This window comes from Biomphalaria glabrata, chromosome 3 (assembly GCF_947242115.1).
Source record: "Biomphalaria glabrata chromosome 3, xgBioGlab47.1, whole genome shotgun sequence".
Classification (NCBI taxonomy): domain Eukaryota; kingdom Metazoa; phylum Mollusca; class Gastropoda; family Planorbidae; genus Biomphalaria; species Biomphalaria glabrata.
Genome location: NC_074713.1, coordinates 8,463,945 through 8,486,500, shown reverse-complemented (window position 1 = coordinate 8,486,500; position 22,556 = coordinate 8,463,945). Strand labels below are relative to the sequence as shown.

General features: G+C 34.9%; 1 protein-coding gene across 1 annotated transcript in view; it reads right to left on the bottom strand.

Moving 5' to 3' along the window:
• LOC106058558 (uncharacterized) overlaps positions 1–22,556 on the bottom strand; it is a 57,026-nt gene that overhangs the window by 9,009 nt on the left and 25,461 nt on the right. The window contains exon 3 of the mRNA XM_056023248.1: positions 7,569–7,700. Coding sequence (XP_055879223.1) covers positions 7,569–7,700 — 132 coding nt within the window. The remainder of the gene's footprint in view (positions 1–7,568; positions 7,701–22,556) is intronic.

Below are 22,556 nucleotides of genomic sequence, written 5' to 3'. Positions count from 1 at the left end.
AAAAATGGCAATCAAAAAACACGCACAACATTACCATATTTAAAGAAACTTTTTGAAGTAAAATGTCTAAGAAAAATAGGAAAAATCTTGCAAGACGCTTCATCACAACTAATTCAAGTCATCGCGAAATGGGCGATTTCTGTCAATCAAGACAAGAATAGTGTGAACAAATGCATGTGTATAGTCTCTAAATGAACTCTTTATGTTAGTCTGTTCTATTTATGTGTATGTTTCTGTTGTGTTGTCTTTATTTGAGATTAAGAGTCCTTGTAATCCCAACTAATTTTCATAAAGATCAATATAGCAGTCTTAGTCTTAATTAGAACATAATGGCTCGAAATTATAAACATAGAATCTGCTCTTATAATAGTGTTGTCTTGATTTGAAAAACAATGTTTTTTAAATTGTATCTTTGTTGCGTGAGTAACCTCTTCTGTATGGATCAAGCATGCTACAAGTTTGGATATTTCTTAAACATTTATAATTGAATGCAATTGTCAAATTAAATCGCCATTATTTGTGCTTGTGTTTACTTTAGCATTTTGTTCGTCTTTTTTTAGGTCTACTTACTTAATTGCGAGGTTTTATTTGGAATCTAGCTCTTATGTAGTAACAAAGGAGGTTCTGATTATCAACGTGAGTTAATCAAACTTAAACATTTTAGCACATGTTTTGCATGGCACAGTCGTTTTTTTGTGTTATTATAAATATTTTTCAGTAGAGATGCTGATAATTTCATAATATATTTCATTTTAACAAAGTAGTTAGATTTACAAGTATCTGTTCATACAATTCTCAAATATCTAATATTTTCGTTTCTCACACCTATCGACTGTCGTTCTCAGGTTCTGCTGTTCTTATAAAAAAAATTATATAAATACCAAAGGGCCATTAATAGAATATGCATCCTCTGTTTGGGAGCCCTCAACTCAAGAAAACATTAAGAAACTGGAAGAGACACAAAATAGAGCAGTGAGATTCATAACAAACGAATATTCACATTGAACTAGAGTAACATCTTTAGCAAAATCACTAAATTTAGAAAGCCTTCAGAATAGAAGACTTAAAAGTAAAAAAAAAGCATTTATTCCTTAAACACTAAACAATAATCTTCAAATAAAAAAAAAAAAATACTCAGAAAAACACAAAGATAATGGCACATTCCTCGTCCCATATGCTAAGACAAATTTGTACAACTGCTCCTTCTTACCTAGTGCTATTAGAGCATGGAATGGGTTGCCTGAGCTAGCCAGGAAAACCGGTGACTTGGCAGAATTTAAGTCATTGGTTAATATGCATGACTAAATGCATGACGCGTAGGACGTAATCATCTTCTTTTTTGAAGTAATGTCTATATTATATAAGATAAGATAACAGCTCTGCTTTAATTAACCTACAAACATACTATACTGCCAACAGCCCTTTCTAAAACGTATACACCTCAAGTCATTCTCTCATTTATTCAAACAAATCTATACAAGTAACTTCAGATTATACAAACACTATACACACACACACAAATTTATCCGTGGTATTAGTGCGATTTTAAATCTTAGTAATGCCGGAAGATAATAAATTCTGCAGTTTATTTAATTTTACAAAAGTTATCACATATAATTATATGTATTTCAATACTTGCATCCTACAATGGCATTAGTCTAGATCACTAATTTCTTTCTTCACTTCTCTTTTGTCTGCTACTAAAAGCCTGTTTAATTTTTTTTTTGGGTGAAACGCCTTAATATTTAATCATAAACAGAAATTGTCAATATCTTTCGCTATATATTTTTCTAGATTACCATCTAACAAGTTGCTAAAATCAACATCTAAAGTAATTTTTTTTTCTTTTACAGAAAATAATTCTCAGTGAAGGAATTTCAGCATTTTTCTCTAATTATTTGGATTGGTCGGCTTTTAAGGTTTTGAAATCCGTTATTTCTTTGAATGCGTTAGTATGTTTTTTATTATTAAATTGCATACCATGTCGATTTTTGAAGACCTGTAGACGTAGAATTCCAAAGACAACCATAACAAGGCTTTAAATTTGCAATCTGTATGGCAGTATCAAGAGTTGTGTACGTTTTCATATCTAACAATGAATGTGTCCAACTTTGTCTACTTTTTTCATATTTTGCTTTTAGTAATGTAACATTTCTATGAAAAACACTGACATTACACTAAGCTTAGAGAAATGACTTTTGTAATTTCTTTTACTGAAAAATTGGGCTATTCGCGTCTGACACATATATAATTATTATATTCAGCAACAAAGCCCATTAGTAGTTCTTTATTCATTTCAGTTTAAAAGTAGGTCTATGAGGTGTAGTTTGTCCTTTTTGGAATTTTAAATGTAAAAAACTTTTACCTTTTTTTGTATTTTGAAAAGATTTAATTTGTAAGATTCTATTTACATTTCTGTTTGTTTTGATGTATAAAGGTATGTAGTCCGTTTCTTAAATAATTTGTTTGACTTCATGGTAGCTGCTGCATACGCTGCTCTGCCTGCTGCGCAATAATTGCCCTGCTGTAACTGTTACAAAGCATTTTACTGCTATAACCTTAAGAGCTGTTGTGTCTTTTTGCATTGTATATAGATCTATTTAATCTATTAGTCTGTATTTATTGTTGGATCTAGTATTAATATTGTTAGTTGTAATTTAGTAAATTTAGTTAGTTGGTTTTGTTGTTTAGCGTGTGTAGTAAAATAAATATTACAGGGTTGATTAGTTGTTTGGGTTTTTAGGGTACATTTATTTTTATTGATTTATTTTATCTGGTGTAAATAAAGAATAATTTTTTGCATTTATTTTCAATTGAAGTTTGTTTCCTGTTTCTATTAGTTAATTTAAGTTTAGTCATGCTGTCTGGTTGCTTAGGCCGGAGGACTCCAGCTACCCGTCTCCTCACCTTGGCGCCTCTGGGGAAACGTCTAGTAGTGGAACTACATAGGCTAAGTACGAGTAGCGAACCAGGCACTTGCGGGATTTCCTGGGTGAGCTTTTTTTTTTATCTCTCTCTGGGTAGGGGTGGAACAAATAGCCCGCACCCCAGTCCAAAAAATCCGCCACACCGTTTTTTGAAAGGAGGGAGTCTTCCGTGACCGGATAGCTGGAGGGGCGGTCCCTGCACGGAACAGTGGCGGTAACAGTATCGGAATATGAGACAAGCGTCCCATGGTCAGCACTACTATCGGCCACTTATAGAGTGCGGACTAATAGTACCGGAGGCGGTGCGCCGTGTACGTGGTACGCTCTACTCCTGCCAAGTAAATAAGGCTGCTACTACTGTGAGCCATCAGACAGCACAGGGGCGGGGAACCCCATGTTCAGGCATGTTCGTTATATAAAAGACTTACTAATGATCAACGGGATAATGGCGCCCTTGCAGGCACCGATTCCCTACTGGACTTCATTGAAGGTAGCTTAGGCGACTCTTGCCACTTGGTCTCAGACTGAGGTGCATAGATTGAAACCACCCAGTAGCACTTTCATCTGCCTACTGTCTGTGATAAAAAATTATAGTTAGCAGAAAAGCCCAGACCTAGAGCCGAAGCCCCAAGCAACTCGCTCCGCCTGTATCATTACTTAAACTAACACTGCAAACTGCACCACACGACACTACCATCTGAAAGAACGTGACAACTCAGGGCTCCAAAGTAACGTAACACTTTAATGTTTAATAAAATACACCTTCATGGAGGACCTCAGAACAGTGGACACCAGGTCACTAGCGGATCCAGAACTTTGGACTGGGGGGGGCGATTTTTTTCCAAACCCTAACCCTAACGCCCAGTAAACCCTAACCCTACGCATAAACGTGCGTACAGCACATACACACACACACACACACATATCTATCTATCTATCTATCTATCTATCTATCTATCTATCTATATATATATATATATATATATATATATATATATATATATATATATATATATATAAATATATATATATATATATATTTGAGAATAAAAAAAGCAGCATTTCTCAACCTTCGGCGAAAAACAAAACAACTGGGGCAGCGCTTTAAGGTTCTCTTGTGGAGTTCGGGGCGAAGCCCCGACGCCAAAAGCGTTTTCTTGCTTTTTTCACTACAAAAACGTATTTTCCTGACATCTACAGCTCATTATTCGTCAATGGAGTTCGGGGCGAAGCCCCGACGCCATAAGCGTTTTCTTGCATTCTTCATTGCAGAAACGCATTCTCCTGACATCTACAGCTCATTATTCATCAATGGAGTTCGGGGCGAAGCCCCGACGCCGTAAGCGTTTTCTTGCATTCTTCATTGCAGAAACGCATTCTCCTTATAAGTACAACTCATTATTCATCCATGGAGTTCGGGGCGAAGCCCCGACGCCAAAAGCGTTTTTTTGCATTCTTCACTGCAGAAACGTATTCTCCTGACATCTACAGCTCATTATTCATCCATGGAGTTCGGGGCGAAGCCCCGACGCCATAAGCGTTTTCTTGCATTCTTCATTGCAGAAACGCATTCTCCTGACATCTACAACTCATTATTCATAAATGGAGTTCGGGGCGAAGCCCCGACGCCAAAAGCGTTTTCTTGCATTCTTCACTGCAGAAAAGCATTCTCCTGACCTAAAGCTCATTATTCATACTATTAAAAAAGGACCTTTCGAATAATGTTGTACTTGAAAAATATTCTAATATGAATTTATAGGCCCATAATACATTGCAAATAAAACCGATTTGTTCCTTGAAAAGATAGGATACCCCACGTATTTAGATTTTTCCTTGAGGATCGCCGCCGAAAAAAAAACTTATTTGATAAATAGTATTCAAGAAAACTGTAGTATGAATTGTGAGTTATAGTTCCAAAATTTTTAGCTAGAAAAATATCAGATTGAGTAAAGGTTGGGAAAAGGCGACTATACAAACATTATTTGAGTTTAGAACTCATCTCAATCATGACTCTTATACTGAAAAATTTCATTTGAATTCTAACTTTTCCAATGCAAATTCTTTCTTAAAAATAATTATGATAAATTCATGTGAAATTACAAAAAACTCTGTCTGGAAATGGGAATGGCGGTAGAGTGAAAACGATTAATCCTCGCTCCTTTAATAATTTCTGCTAAAGATTGCATTTGGCATTAAAGAATAGGGGTGGGGCGACTCGATATAAGAATTTAATTTATAGTATATATAAATTATATTAATGACAGATTTTTGTTAAATTTGTAATTTCTTAACTATAATACAAAAAGAAAAAGTATTGATTTGTTCAATGGGGGAAATACGATTGCATGTATCGCCCCTTCCACCTGGTACAACCCTTTTTCATTTAAATTTACTAATGATACAATTTGAGATTAGAGTGTGGTACGACATAATATACAATGGGTCACATATCAATACGTAGTTTATATTATATAGATATTCAACTAATTTTATTCACAAACTTTGATTCTGCACAAAAATAGGACCACACTCAAAGGGCTAGAGTGGGGAGGGCAGTACATGCAATCGCCCCCCCCCCCCTCACCCCACCGAATCGGCCAAAATACCAGAAAGGGAGCGACATAATATAAAATTTATATATTAATTCAAGTTCAACTAATTTTGTTCACAAACTATGATTTCTCCATATAAACGGACCGCCCCCCCCCCACTCAAAGGGTTTAGGTGGGAAGGGCAGTAGAGGTATTCGTCCCCCTTCCCCCCCCTCCCCCAAATCGGCAAACAGGGAACGACATAATAAAAAGATCGGTTAAAATATCAATAACAAGTTTTAATGATATAGATATTTAATTGATTTTGTTAGCAAGCTGTGATTTCTACAAATAAATTTGACCGCCCCCCCCCACTCGTAAGTGTAAGGGGGGGGGGGCGGGATTGATACCATCGCCCCTCCCGACCCCACCAAATCAGCCAACATACTAGAGGGGGGGGGCGAAATAATTTAAAAATAGGTTGAAATATAAATAATTAATATATATTTTTAACATAATTAATAAATTCGTATACAAATCGTGTGAATTTTATACTAAAGTTCGTCCGCCCCCCCTTCGGGGGGGGGGGTCGGCCGAGTGGGGGGGGGGGGGGGCGATCGCCCCTACCGCCCCCCCCCCTGGATCCGCCAGTGCACCAGGTAGGAGGAGGCTTCAGACATTGCCAGTGACAGATCTTTATAGAGATCGCTTGCCGCCCAATGCGCCAAACGGCGAGGGAAGATCTAAGTCTAAGTAAACCTCGATTTCTGACACTAATTAAAAAAGACATAATAGCTAGATGTAGATGTTTTACTAGATCTTGATTTTGTTTACACTATATCTAGAATTTTAAAACTAGATCTAGATTTGTATACTAATTAAAACCATTGTAGATTCTAGATCTAGAATTTTTTTATCTAGTTTAAAATGATGTAGACTAGATCAAGATCTAGAACTTCAATTACTAGACTTAAAATGTAGATTTTAATTTCTAAATGTCTAGAATCTAGATCGATATTGCAATGTTATACAATGCTAAAACTAATGTACTATTTTTAAATTTTATTTTGCCTTCATTCTATTAATAGAATATCTAGGCTTTTAATTACATAAATCTTATCTAAATTAGATCTAAATCATTCCGAATTTATTTTCTAGTTCTAGATCTAGTAGATATAGATCTTAAGAGTGCTAAATCTGATGTTTAGTTTACGCATATCTACATACTCATTTTAGTTTAAATGAAAATGCCAATGGCTCTGTTGGTAACTGTGCTGGGACATCAAGCAGACGTTGCCGAAATAGAAGCACGATACCTGTTCTTTTCTTTTTCTTGTTTTTTAAATTACAAATCAATGCCAAAAGATTATCTAAAATCGCTCGTCTGACAAATTGTACATATCCGTTAGATGTCAACCGTAATGTGTAATATATCTCTTTATCATTAATAGGCTGTTTGTTTGTTATTAAGTTAACAGCAATCTTTTGTCGTGCATTTAGCGTACTAGACTGATTATCTCGACGGTCTCGGGTTCATACCCTGCTAGCTGCCAACCCGCGTCGTCCAGCGGGAGATTTGGAAAAGGAAGTAAATTATCTTTAACTTTGGAGAAACATCCGAAGTATATAAAACATTTTACAGAAAAAAAATTACAACGGCAAATGAATCTTTGAAACATTATTACTTTTGACAATCAAACATTATTCACGTCTTGAATATTTCTTGCGACCAGACGTTCCGACTGGGATCCGACGAGGGCCGCCTTTGAGTTGATGTGATAACACAAACTCTCTTTGTAGTCTTGTTAATCTATAATAGTGTGTACCAGTTTTTTTTTTTGTTGTTGAAAGCATTTTTCACTGAACAGTTTTATGTTAAATATTTGTTCAAGAATTATTTTTTTTCGTCCAATATTTTCTGATAGACTGTTCTAAAAATTTAACTTATAACAACAACAAAATTGAGTCACAGGCATTCTTTATATCATCTGTGTTCTTATTGCATTCCGAAAACTAAGACGCCTTTAAAAATATAAAATAAAATTCTCTGCTTTAAGCCTTGAAAAAGAAGTTATTTAAAGATTATCTCTTGTAAATTCTTGTTTCTCACAGACAGCACCGAAAGCACAAGATTGTTGTAAAGTTCCAGGCTCATAACAGTCATCCAAAACCAAAAGTCTGTTTTTAGGCTCGTAAACTCCACAAGAATATCTTTTTAGAATTTGATTCCCATTTGGATAATCTGTAAAAAAAAAATAAAGTACATTTAAAAAAAAAAAAACATGGACACAAGAAACTATTTCTGTCAATGTTATGTTATCATTAACGATATCTATCCCTAACACTTCACATTGTATTAACATAAGAAGGCAAACAAGCAATATGAATAAATTTTTAAACACAGCTTATCTAAAGGGAATAACCGCAAAATCAAAACCATATACATATATACATAAAAGATCTTAAATCTTTTTTTTTGGTTTACCGCCCCTATGGTGTAACTGAGTTGTTTATTTTCTGCGTGTGTCGAGCATGTCAAAACGTAACTGAGTTGTTTATTTTCTGCGTGTTTCAAGCGTGTCAAAAGGTTATGCCAATTTAGTGTGCACTTCAATTAGATAACTAGATAATTTATTTGAACTATTTGAACTATTCGAAATGGAAATGCCTGACTACGTACACTCTGATAGATGTACATCATTTATGTCAAAAGAGGTGCAGGATTTTTTACACGAAGAGAGCTGGTTACAAGCAGGACGACCCCATATAATCCCAGAGGAAACTCACAAGTAGAAAGACTAAACGATTCATCATGGAAAGGTTTAGTCCTGGCCTTAAAAACTCAAACCCTATCGGTTTCCAAATGGGAGATGGTGTTAAACCAAGCCCTGCACTATATTCATTCTCTGATCTATACCGCTACAAACGAGACACTACACGAGAGAATATTCAAATTCTATTGCAGGTCCACATTCGGCAAATCACTTCTGTCATGGTTCACTCAACCAGGAAACGTTTAGTTAAAAAAGGGAGTCTGTCTGTGCATCAAAATATGACGATAGCACAATAACTTTTGACTTAATGACATGTAACCCGCAGTAATCCCATTGCCAGACTTCCTGATAGAAGAGAAGAAACAGTGTCACTACGACATTTTGCTCCCGCTCCAAGAGAGGAAAATCAGAGGTGTACCAACATTTGGAACATAAAGACAGGTGTCTACTGACCATGTGACTTTAGAACCAATGGCTACTCCCAACATCCAAGTACAATGGAAAAATGAAGTACAGTAAGAAGAAGTAAATACAGGGGATGAGTCTCCAGTTAGAGAACCGCTGATGTCACCAATTTAAAGTGATGGCAGTTACAGCTTAACACCTAGAACAAGCAGACCTAACTAAAAGGTCTAAAATTGTATTTGTTTTTAGTCTTTTAGTGGAAAAGACATTATTAGTTTTGTGTGGAATGTCTGTTCGTCTGTCCATCTATCCTTTTAGATCTCGTAAACTAAAAAAGATTGTGAAAATCTGACATCATAATATTTTAGACCTTTTAAAGTTCTGATGCAACGGCTACTTATTTCTTTTCTGAAAGCGAAAAATCAAAGTTTTTAAAACACTTATGCCAGCAGTTTTTTCATTACAATACAACACTTGTACAACTATTCACTATTAATAGTAAAAAACACTGGAGGCTCTTTAGAAAGGGAAGTCAACCATTTACCATATTTTAAACACATTTATGCAAACGGTTTACGATTTTTTTGTCAAATTTTTTTATTACATTTGTATTGCCAAGTTATGCAAGTTCTGTTATACTAACTACTACATTTCACACAAAAAAAGTTTTTTCTCTTTTCTAAAGAGAAAAAATCTAATTAGTATACATATAAGTTGGACATAATTTAAAACAACAATTAATAAGTAGTTTTTCGTATTACCGCGTCAACTGAGGCGCTTTACTACGCAAATAGAACACTTAACTATTTTTTTTTTTTTTTTTTTTACGTAATTTTTTTTTCTCAAGAAATTCAATATGAGATTGACCCTTTACAAAACAATTAGATCAATTAGATATTCATTATAAGACATCATTTAGGCAAGGGTCACACCTATTGACACATTCACTTTCACTTATCCTTTGGTCTGCTGGACAGCTGGGGCAATGTAAAAGATCGTCTTGCCGTTGTGTTAATGTGTTTGACGTGTAGTACTATTACACATGGGACTGGTCACTACTAATGTGTCGCGAATGTCGTGGAATGCTGGGTTCATGCTTCCTCGAGTCACACTTGATACGAGACGAACATAGATGTTACAGATTAACATGGATCCTCATTGGCAGACAAAATATAGAGTTTATTTAATGATAATAACAAACTGCAATACTGCAACCTCTTGTCAGTTACATAAGTCCATACGAATTACGAAGCATAACCACATCCGCATAACAGCGGTATCAAATACTTAAATACGTTAAGTTCTCTAGAGTAGACTACAAATAACGCCCGCATCACAGCGGGTAACAATGTACTTCCATAATACAGAAGAATACAGAATAATAACTACTAGAAATACATGTCTCAAAAGACCACTGGCTTCAACTGACCAAAAGATACTACTTAACTCAAAGTTACAATTCAACTCTCTAAGTCTGTACTCTCCGTACCGGACCAAAGATACTACTGGCTACCTGGTCCAAAGGATACCTCTTGACTGAACTAAAAGTCAATTTCAGTCATTCTACTTCCAGTTTCTATATCCGGAGTGTCACGTGTCTTTACACCGTCTTAATCCCGAGGTGAACATTGAACAGGCAATGTCAACCGAGACTGTGACAGGCAATGTCAACCGAGACTGTGACAGGCAATGTCAACCGAGACTGTGACAGGCACCATACAAGTTATGTCAACCTTCTTTTTTTTCTCTGACATTAGTCTTTGAAAGAATTTCATTCTAATGTTCTTTCGGAAAATATTGAAACCTGCCTTTTTCATCTGCCTGGGTGGACCACATTGGGGGCCGATTTTCAGTTTGTGTTTCCACACAAACTGTTTGTACAAACTGTCTTTGTAACCTTGTTTTATACCACAATTTCTAACTCATTATATATAGGTTTAATATTATACAGAACTGATCATTTTATAGTGTATAACTTTTCTAGTAAGACATTTTGTATTGTGTTACTTATTATATTTTTGTTCTAGACTACAATTTCTAATGGTATAACTTAATATTTATATGTATAATATTGCACTTAGGAAATAATCATTATATACTGTATACAATGTTTTAATAGTTACATAATGTTTTTTAATGGAGTAATGAGGTCAGTATTCTGTTTAATACTTAGTCCTTTTTCTGAATCTATCATTGTTTCTTTTCTATTATTTACATGTTTATGTTCCTATAACTTTTAGGCGGATTGATTGTAATGGAACTGCGTTGTTTATTTTCTGTGTGTGTCCAGCCTGTCAGAATGTCATATTCAGTGTACTTCAACAATGTGAGGCATGCTTGTAATCGTTCACTGTTTACTGTATAATCTTGTTGAATAAAGCCCATATAGAGGGTTTCATTACAGCCCCCTTTTCATATTTTTTCCTTAAAATAAGATTAGAAAGAGAGATTGTGTTATCACACAAACTCACTGACGGCGTCCGTCGAATTTATATCGGATCCGCCTATTTTCAAAGAATAGTCAAGACGTGTTTTTTTGTTTTAATTTTTAATAGTAATAATGTTTTAAAAACACATTTGGAGTTGTACAAATGTTTGTTTTTTTTTTTGCTTTTTTCTGTAAAATATTTCACATGTTTCGGATGTTCCTTCAAAGTTTAAGATAATCTTCTTCATAGTCCAAACCTAAAGTTAGACGACAGGGGAAGGCAGCGGACAGCTATGAGCCCGGGACCGTCGAGATAATCAGTCTAGTTGCTAATCGCTCGACCAGGCATTTCTGTTAAAGTAATAACAAACTAATAGCCTATTATTGATAAAAAAGATATATTTCAAGTTTAAATAAATTGACTCGTCAGAGACTGATCAGATGTGGTCTACCTGATCTAATCTATGCATCGTTTAGTAAAGACAAAGTAAAAGGTGAGTCAAAATTATATCTACTATCTAGAATAATCTAAATCCAGAAATATTTTGCTTATTCTAGAATTAGAAATCTAGTCTACTAGATCTAGATCTATAATTATTATTTATATTTATACTTAGTTATAGTTTATAGTCAGTAGGCCTATTAGATAGTATACTAATACTAGTATAGTATAAGATTAATGATACAATACTATGTAACTATAACTATACTGACTATAGTATAGTACAGGGGTCTCAAACTTATTTCAGCATGTGGGCCACAGTAACAACCATTCAGCGGGCCGCACCACAAAAAGAGAATGTTTTTTTATTAAATTTTACGAACACTACTGTCACTGCAGTTAAATGCTAAAATAAAGTTTTTATAATTATTAATTACATTTAGTGTAGTTTATTACATGCACAGACAGTATAGTTTACTAAAATAAGTTGACGTTGTCTCTGTCACTTATTAAAAAGCAGAAACTGTAGTTACCCAAAAAACTACAACTATAATTTCTAAGCCTACTGCAGATGGCTCGTCACTTATGTTTCTGTCCAATCATCTGAGAGCGTTTGGCAGAGACCAGACCATCGACCTTAGGCCTGAAGTCGCGTGTAGTGGCAAGCCGCAAGGTTGCTCTCAGATGCTTATCAGTCAGTCTTGATCGTAATGCTGTATTGTTGATCATTCTGAAAAAAAAAAAACTGTTTGCAAACGTACGTACTCCCAAACATCACTAGAATTCTAGCAGCTGCGCAGAAAAAGTTTGGAAACTTCTCTCTGGGAAGACACTGGTAGAAATCTGGAATACCAACATCAGCGTATTTTTGTTTCAGAACAGTGTTACACAGCAGGTCCAGAAGTTCCATCAGGACTTCCTCTGGAACGTTTTTCACGTCAACTGCGAACGGAGTGGCAAAAAGGAAAAAATGTGGTTCGAGAGCAGTGAAATGCTGAAAGCGATGTTCAAAATCTTCCAGTAGTCCGGAGAGAATGTCTACGTAGTCTTTCAGGCGCTGTTGTTCAACGTAAGGCTCTGTAGAAAAGACAAATGAGCCAGGTTTTCATCTGCCAGCTGAGTGACCAACTAAATCAGCTTGCATCTAAATGATTTGATGCGGTCAAACATCACGGTAATCAGCTGCTTTGTGCTCTGTAATTGTGAATTGAGTGCATTTAGATGTTGCGTGATGTCAGTAAGAAAAGCAAGATCCGACAAAACATTGGGTCACTGAGCTGAGGTATGTCTCCGTCTTTCATTGCCATGAACAATGCTATTTCCCGTCTCACTTCAAATAATCACTGCAGCACTTTTACACGACTCAACCATCTGACTTCCGTATGATACAGCAACTCTCCGTACCCCGTTTCTAAATCAGCTAGAAATGACACAAACTGTCTGTGGTTGAGACCCCATGCACGTATGAAGTTCACCGTCTTCACGACAACATTCATCACGTTCTTCATTTGTAGACTTTTGCCACAGAGTGCTTCTTGGTGCAGAATTCAGTGTATGGCAGCAAAAGGTTCCGCCAAGTTGAGCTGATACCGTTTCTCTACCATTAATCCAAAAACACCAACCTTCTCTGAACACATTGCTGGTGCACCGTCCGTAGCCACTGAAACAAGTTTTTTAAGTGTCACGGTCCCTCACACCTGTCAATACAAGCTTCCAGTTCTTGAAACACGTCGCATCCAGTCGTCGTTCCTTTCATGGGAAGTCCAATTGCTCTTCAACAGTGTTCAAGATTTCGTCGACCCCATGAATGAATACGGCACAGTGTGCGGTGTCTGTTACACCAGTAGACTCGTCCAGTGCAATGGAATATGCTACAAAGTTTTATGCAGCGGCAATCAGTTGCTGTTGAACATTTGTCGCTGACTCGGTGATACTGCTTGCAACTGTGTTCGCAGACAAACTTATGCCTTCGAAGAGTTTCTTTTTCTTGGGGCAGATAATTTCACACGCCTGTAGCATACACTCTTTTACAAACTGGCCTTCAGTGAATGGTCGTGATGCCTTTGCTATCATCTCGCTAACAACAAAGCTTGCCTTTACAGAATCTTCGCTTGCAGTGGGCGGACACCTCATTTACTGATTTGTGCAGTTGTAAATCATTTCACGGCTTATATGTGGTCATTGTAAATTTTATCAATTTTTTTTTGAATTAGCGGAGGTGGCCGCGGCCCACACAAAATTGTGTTAGAGACCCCTGGTGTAGTATATCACTGCATATAAGTATAGACCAAGTATAGTTTAGTTGTATAGAGATTCCATGGCTATAGTAATAATAGTTACAGTAAATGAGTAATATAGATCTAGTTATTATAATATAGAATCTAGATGGGAGCCTCCTACAGTTACAGCACAGGCTACAACTATGATTAGAAGTAGAGTCTATCTTAATATCTAGATCTACTATGATCTAGTATAAATTTAATCTAGTATTAGTAGTAATACTAGGTCTAGTAGTCACCTTAGTAGTGCAAGTACTAGTAACTAGTGGGATCTACTTTAGATTTTAGATCTAGATGATACTGACACTAACAGTGAAATGAATGTGTGATAGTCACTATATAAATATACCGATAGTAACGGAAAGTAGGCCTACTAGATCTATATCTAGGAGATAGTTACTGTGTGATAGATCTAGTCTAGTGAGCTAGTGCCATTTGTGGAACGTTAACTTGTAACTTGTATCAGTTGTAAGTCAGTGACTCAATGCTTTATCTCAATTATTATTTTTAAATAAAAAGTAGACATTTATAGATCTAGATCTCTTATATTCTATGTTATAGTACACATATTATAGATCTAGATCTCTTATATTCTATGTTATAGTACACATATTATAGATCTAGATCTCTTATATTCTATGTTATAGTACACATATTATAGATCTAGATCTCTTATATTCTATGTTATAGTACACATATTATAGATCTAGATCTCTTATATTCTATGTTATAGTACACATATTATAGATCTAGATCTCTTATATTCTATGTTATAGTACACATATTATAGATCTAGATCTCTTATATTCTATGTTATAGTACACATATTATAGATCTAGATCTCTTATATTCTATGTTATAGTACACATATTATAGATCTAGATCTCTTATATTCTATGTTATAGTACACATATTATAGATCTAGATCTGTTATATTCTATGTTATAGTACATATATTATAGATCTAGTAGACTATATAAATAACTAGATCTATAACTTTTAAAACTGGCAATGATTGATTTGATTTGATTGGGCTTTCTTGGATTGAAACTCACATCATTAAGGTTAAAGTCACTAGAATGTGACTAGAATGTCTCAAAAGTCTGAAACTGATTAGAGAGGGACAACGAGGCCAGAGTCTATTACTCTGTCTAGGATCTGTCTGCTTACTAAGCTAGTCAAGTTAAACCTTGACAACTAGTCCTCTAGTTTCTAGATCTAGATTAAGTTTAGATTTAGACTATATAATATAAAAATATTTACTGGTACTAGATAAATGCTAATCAACGGATCTAGAGAACTTATTGTTAAGATATCAGTATACAATTCAGACAAGTTATAGAGATATAATCTATATAGGGCCTATGCCGTGCCTAGACCCCATAATTTAAAAACATACACAAGCTATAATGTATAATATAAAAGATTTAATTTATTATCTATGCCAGGCTATGGTCATGCCTAGACCCTGTTCACTAGACATACAGTTCATGCCATTCGAAATGATATGGTGTCAAGTTAAGATTTATCACTTGAAATTCAGGATGATAATATAAAACTCGTATAGATCTGGTCAGTTATTTGTTATGATGCTTTGATCAACTTGGAATTTTTATATGTATATAATGCGTGTGTTTGTATGTCCATATCTAACTTTATGAATGAGATTTTGGTGCATTTCATACCTGTAGTAAGGCTGTAAGTATTATCAGTGAGAGGTTGAAATTCTTTAAAAGCTGTTGGAAGTTGACATGTTTTGTTTATATGAATATAGTGTGCTAACCACAGAAATAAATGCCATCTTATTTTTTTAAATTATACTTTGTGTGCTCTAACCATTGGTATTTTTTTCCTGGCAACACTTCTGATCTAGTCTGTGATAAATTGTTTTTAAAAAAATGCTTGTCATGTTTCAGTTATTAACTAGTAGAACCATGACAACCAGTTCTGATGACATACCAGATTGGCTCAATGAGCATACTTATACTATATCCACTATCTGGGCAGACATTGAGAATATTGGCATCCATTCTATATTTGGTGTAAGTACTACTATACAATTTGTATTTTAGTTATAGATGTCTTATGAAATGTGTGATTTTCTTCGTCAAGCAATGGTATACTGAGCCATATATTTGGGATAGAAATGAACATTTTTCTTCAGCATTTAATAACTCTCTTTAAGCAAATTCACCATTCATGGTTGCTTAATATAACTTGGCTGTTGTGCAGGCTAAATGATACCATTCTTTGAGATAAACTACTGAATCAGACAATAGTATGTCAATTGTAGTCAAACTGAATTTCCATTTTATTGGATTTATAAAATTATCTTACCTTATCTTATAATTTGTATGTTTGATAACAAAATGTATTCAATTTATTATAACTTTTTTTAAAAATGGTTAATGTTTTGTAGAGAAGATAGCCTATTTGCCAAATTTTATAATTACAGATATGTTTGGAATAGCAAGAAAAAGGCATGCATTCCTGAAAAGTTAATGATTGGTTGCACCTCTTCTTGGTAAGGCACTGCAAGTAAAATTTTCCCCATGCACTTTTCTCCAAAGTTGAAGTGGCCTACTTACATTTGAAAACTAACGTTTCCATGAAAATTTAAATTGTAATATATGTGTTAGTTCTTTAAGATTAGTGCAACGTAAATCAAATTAACTTTATATCTGCCTTCACATACAGTAATAATTCATAAATAAGGCACAGGGCCATGCCAGTGTATACACATTAACTCATACATATATTAGACATAAATGTATGTATCACATTTGTTTCAGCACCTAGCTTCAACTCCATATACACATTAACTCAGTAGCTCATTTTAGGTACAGATTATTTTTAGAGTTTCAAAATTATATAATTATACTTCATGATATATACATACATTTAGCATGATCATTGCATGAAATCCCAAATATTTTTTAAAAATTCATTTTGCATCCCTATTTTTTTTTTACCAAATAACTTGCTGTGACAAGAAAAGATGATATTCCTGGAATTTAGTATTTCTTTAAAACTATTGTTTTGAGCCCCAATAAATCAAGAGGGAGGTGCAGTGGCTGAGTGATAAAGTGCTTGGCTTCTGAACCAAAAGGTTATGGATTTGAAGATTGTGATTTTCAATTTCGGAATCTTTAAGGCACCCCTGAGACCACCCAGCTTTAATGGGAGGGAAAACCTTAGGTGGGGAAAGTAAAGGTGTTTGGTCTTTGTGCTGGCCACATGACACTCTTGCTAACCATGGGCCACAGAAACAGATAACCTTTATATAATCTGCCCCATAGATCGCAAGGTCTGAAAGGGAAAATTAAAAAAAAAATTTAACTAAAGTTAATGTATAAAATATGGTAAAGACATTTAAAATCATATGGGGGGAGTGAATTTTAAAAAAATAATAAAACCCAGGTGGGCAGGTTGAAAATGATAGCGATATACAACATTAATTAATAACTCTTAATGCCCTTTGCAAAAATTAGTGACAACAACATGCATATTATTCCCTCACAAGTATTATTGACAGAGAGAATCTTGTTTATATTAGATTAAGCAAATTTAAATTAAAAATTAGAATCATTATTTCAAATGGTTTTATCCAAACCTTCTGAATTATTTTTCAGCTATAAGTATATTTAAATGTATGGGTAATCATGAAATTGTTAAATGCTTTTTTGATTGCTGCTCACATTCATTGATAAATATATTAATTTCATAATTATGTTTTCAAGCATAGAGGTCTCATAAAGTACTACTTGTTGTTTTTTTATTTGGCTAATGCTACAATTTTATTGTATTATATTAACTATTAATTTTATACCCCAAGATATTTAATAAATATGTCCACTAGTCTCACATGTTCTATATATAGTATATAGGCTATTTCCTTCTCCATCACTTCGGGTATCTCCCTTAGGGAGTTGGTCAGCATCTAACTCAGTAGAAGTTGGGATGTCTGGCTGGATTCTCTGAGGAGAACCTGAGTCAGACATAATGTCTCCGGGTTCTTCCGAAGTGTTGGTTTTGTCATGCTTCTCTGTCTCCGTGCTCTCATCAGCCAGCACAGAGAACCTGTTCCTAAGCATGACAACAGGGTTTTCTTGTCTCTTTGGCGGTGTTTTTTTTTCTGAGTTGGAGGAGGAAGAGGGGTAATGGGGTCAATGTGTCCTTCTGTGTGGCTATGAATTTTCCTATCTTAACTAAAGCCTGGGCGTGTCTTTTTTTTAAGCCAAATTGGTCTTTGGGTAGGTCCAATACAGCCGATTTCGTCTGGCTAAAGGTACAACTCTTGTTTACCTTGTACTCTTTCATGGCAACCTCCTGTTTCCACACAGGGCAGTCCATGGAGTAGGCTGAGTGGCCAACGTGACAGTTTGGGCATTTGAACTGGGCTGTGCAGCCTTTGTCCTCATGACCCTCTCCAGCACATCTGGCACACACAGTGTTCCTCTTGCAGACTGCCGCGCCGTGTCCATAACCCTTGCACTTGAAGCACCTCATGGGGTTAGGTATGTAGGGACAGAAATCCTTAAAAGGCTGAAACCTTCAATAAATATTTTGCCAGCATTAACAATTCAAAGCCAAGAAAACAACTGGACCAGGCCTTTAGTAATATCTTAAAGAAAGAAGAAAAAGCTCCAACAGTCAACTGTCAGATATTTGACACTCCCTTCACTCTACACGAGCTCAGTACTGCCCTAAAAAGTCTTAAGTCAAGAAAATCCCCTGGACCCGATAAAAAAACAAATGAAATGATCCGGGGATTAGGACCACAGGCCCAAAACTGTACACTTAACTTTATCAACAATACATGGAAAACTGGAGACATACCACAGGAATGGAGAACCGCAAACATAATACCCATTTTAAAGAAAAATAAACCACCTGGAGACCCAAAAAGTTATAGACCAATATCTCTAGCATCCAACATTGGCAAAAATGGCAGAAAAAATGATCAATAACCGACTTTATTGGTGGCTAGAAAGTACTTGCTCATTCCACAATGCACAAGCTGGCTTCAGGAAAGCAAGTAGAACAGAAAACCACCTCTTTCGTTTTATCCAGGACACAGTAGAAGGGTTTCATGAAAACAAGCACACTACAGCAGTATTTATAGATTTGCAACAAGCCTATGATAGGGTGTGGAGAAAAGGTCTATTTTTGAAGATGAAAAAAATGGGCATCCATGGAAAAATGTAGAGCTGGATCAAAGCATTCTTAAAAAAAAACAACCATCCAAACCCGATTCGAAGATGTCATCTCTAGTAAAAAAAAGTTTGGAAGAAGGACTACCACAAGGTTAAGTCATTAGCTGCACTATCTTTCTAATCTTCATGAATGACCTCCCGGACCTCATTTCAATAAGGCACTTTATGCAGACGACCTTTTAATTTGGTCTACAGAGAAATATTCAATGCTGACTAGATCCAAACTAAATAGAGCCCTCACAACTATCTCCACTTATTCAAAATTATGGAAAATGGAAATAAACAAAGAAAAGTCAGTTTATTTAATCTTTAGCCACAGCAACAAAACAGCAAAAAGAAACTACATCCTAAAAATATACTCACAGCCAATAAATAAAGAAGAAAATCCAACATATCTTGCTGTAAAACTAGACCAAAGGATGTCTCTAAAACACTTTATGGCAGATTTAAAAGAAAAGGCATCACAAAGATTAGACATAATAAAACACCTAGCAGGAACATCCTTTTGGAGCTGAAAAGAAATCTGACTGGATACGTCAGATCTGTAATGGATAACTGTCTCTCCATACAAGTAGCTGCCAACAAAACCTATCAATCATCATCAGACACAATCCAAAACCAAGCCTTGTGGCTAATTAGTGGAGGTATGAGAACTACTCCCATAGCAGCCTGTGAAATAGACCCCAATATTGAACCTCTTAAGTTAAGGCGCAACAGAGCAGCATTAGAAGCTATTGAGAGATACAGAAGGTTGGAGGACGATCATCCAAATAAATTACTAACACAGAGAAATAGGAAAAACAACCAAAAAAAAGCAAAGGACTCTGATCCAACTTACTGACGAACTAGCCCTAAAACACCACCTACCAAATAACAGAGAAAAAATTACCAGGTTTTCAAACATTACACCCGGACTAAACTACAAACAACCAACCATCAAAACTAATTTACTAAATAAGAGATAAGAGAGTCGAAAACCATGTCTGTATAGTATGGCTTTAACACACTGAATGACTACACAACACACATTTCGTGAACACATTCTTACGGACGAGTTACAAGCACATGTAAACATAAGAACGAAAACCGATACAGAATATAATTTTCATAACACACCTTAACAAAAGAATCAAATCCACTGAAGCTCAAAGTAGGCACGCTTGAAACAATTGAAAGCTATCAAAAAACATCTATCCATATATATATACAGACGTATCGGCTTTCAAAGCCACTATCAATGCTGGTCTTGGTGCCTTCCTGGTCTTCCCTAAAAATAAACACTTTGAGGTAAGTGCACCCTGTGGTGATTACTGCTCAAACTTCCAAGCCGAAATTGAGGCAATTATCATAGCACTACAGACAGTGGAAAAGAAATTATATGAAGGAGTGCAACCACCATCAGATATTGTTGTCTTTACAGACTCCCAATGTACTCTGCAAGCACTTAACTGCAGCACCTCAAACAGCCCAAGAGAGTTGACAACACTCATTGTGATAATCCTTCAGATGATATCAAAATTAAATATCAATATCACACTACATAATTTCCTTCGGATGTTCTTTCTGAAAATATTGAAGCCTGCCTAGTTGGACCACTTCGGGGGCCGATTTTGAGTTTGTGTTTCCACACTAACTGTCTTTGTAACCTTTTTTTTTTTAGATTCTTGTTAAATTTCCAACAAAATTAAGGGGAATAAATAAATTTTATAAAAGAAAAAAAAAAGAAAACGTGTTAGAGCATCTGTGTTTAGCTGCTGTCACTGCCACTTTTTTTTTAAGTTGTCTGTATTGAATTTATTTTTTTTTGTCGCGACCAGACCGGCCCATTTGCCAGTTTGCCCATATAGCCAGATAGCCAGTCCACCCCTAGTCTAGTATGAAAATTAGATGTACCATATCCTTGTTGAGACATTTAATACCATACTTTGTTTTCCTTTAAAATACTGAACATAATACTAATAATAAAATAGATTTTGTAACTTTTTAGCTAGAAAATTAAATGTAGTGTACATAGACGTGCGATGGATCCTAGGTATCATATTTTATTTACCGAATCACAAACCTAGAGATTAGAGACAGGGTTATTGCAGCGATTAGACCCCATGATGACCTACTAACTATTGTAAAAAAAACGCAAGCTTAAAATCTATTGCCATATTCTTCGGGGCTCGCAAAGATCTTCCTTCGGTACCAGAAAAAAAGACGAAAAGGCAGTCAGAGAAATCGATGGGTGGTCTACGGGCCTGCTATTGAAAGAGGTTCTAACTAAGGCAAAAGATAGAGAGGAATGGAGAAAGACGGTTGATGAGTCTTGCATGGTGCCCCAACTGTCCAATAGACTAAGGGATAGGTAAAGGTAAAGAGTTGAAATGTTTTTCATTAAAAAAAAAATCCGGAACAACCGATTTTCGTAAATGAGTTTTCCCGATGTGTTTCGAATAAAGTTATTTTATTTATTAGAAGAGGGATTTGAAACAGTTATTTGGCGTTAGTAGAGTTTCAAAAAAAAAATTCGGAACAATTAGGTGACAATTTGTATGAAAATTAAAGTAATGTAGGTCGTTTTTTTTTCAAAACAAAAACCGGAACATTCATTACCGATAGAAATTCTTTTGTGATGTTTCAGCAAGAAAATTTAATGTTAAAGAAGTCTAAATAAAAAAGGATTTTCAATAATTGTTTCTAGTAGATTACTTTCTTATTTTAAAATCCTGAAAAACCAATATTTTTTTAAGATAAAGTCATTTGACATAATTTTAAGTTAAAAATACGGACCAATTTTAATATGGATAACTTAACTGTAGTAACGTATATAAAAATGTAATTTAAGTCAATTATGCAATTCCAAACAATCAGTTGATGTAATGTTTTTTTTTATAAAAAACAATATCCGTAGCAAGTAGAGATTTTTCATTTAGCATTTATATGCTATTTACATAGACATAAATAAATATAGACTGGCCGATTCAAGAGTTTTTTTAAACGAACGTTTGTGACTTGCAATTTTTTGTACTTTATTATACAGCATTTATGAGCAGTATAAAAGTTAAGTATTCATATCTATTTCAGCCATAACCTTAATAAGTATTACAATATTTTCACTAGTGTTTTGTTTAATCTCTAAGAATGAAGATCATGCAATTTTTCATTATTCGGAAATCCGAATACAATAGATATACATGTTTTCAAGTTACATGAAGTTACTTCCTTCAGCCAGTCTATATTTATTTATGTCTATGGCTATTTATTTAAAAAATTGGAACAACATATTATAATCATGAATTTTTGCAACGTTTAAGCATGGAAATTAAATTTAATATAAGTTATAAGAGTAAACAAACATTCGTTGGCATTTGTTTGTTTTTCACAAAAATATCCGGAACAATTAATTATAGATACTTAAAACTATTGCGATGTTTCGGAAGGAAAATTTAAGGTTAAATCAGATTTTCAAAAGCTTTAAGCCTTGTATGAATCACAGCCAGAAACTACTTGTGGGGCAACTACAAATTCTGTAAGAGAACACCCTGCTGATTCTGTCGCTCCCCAGTTGC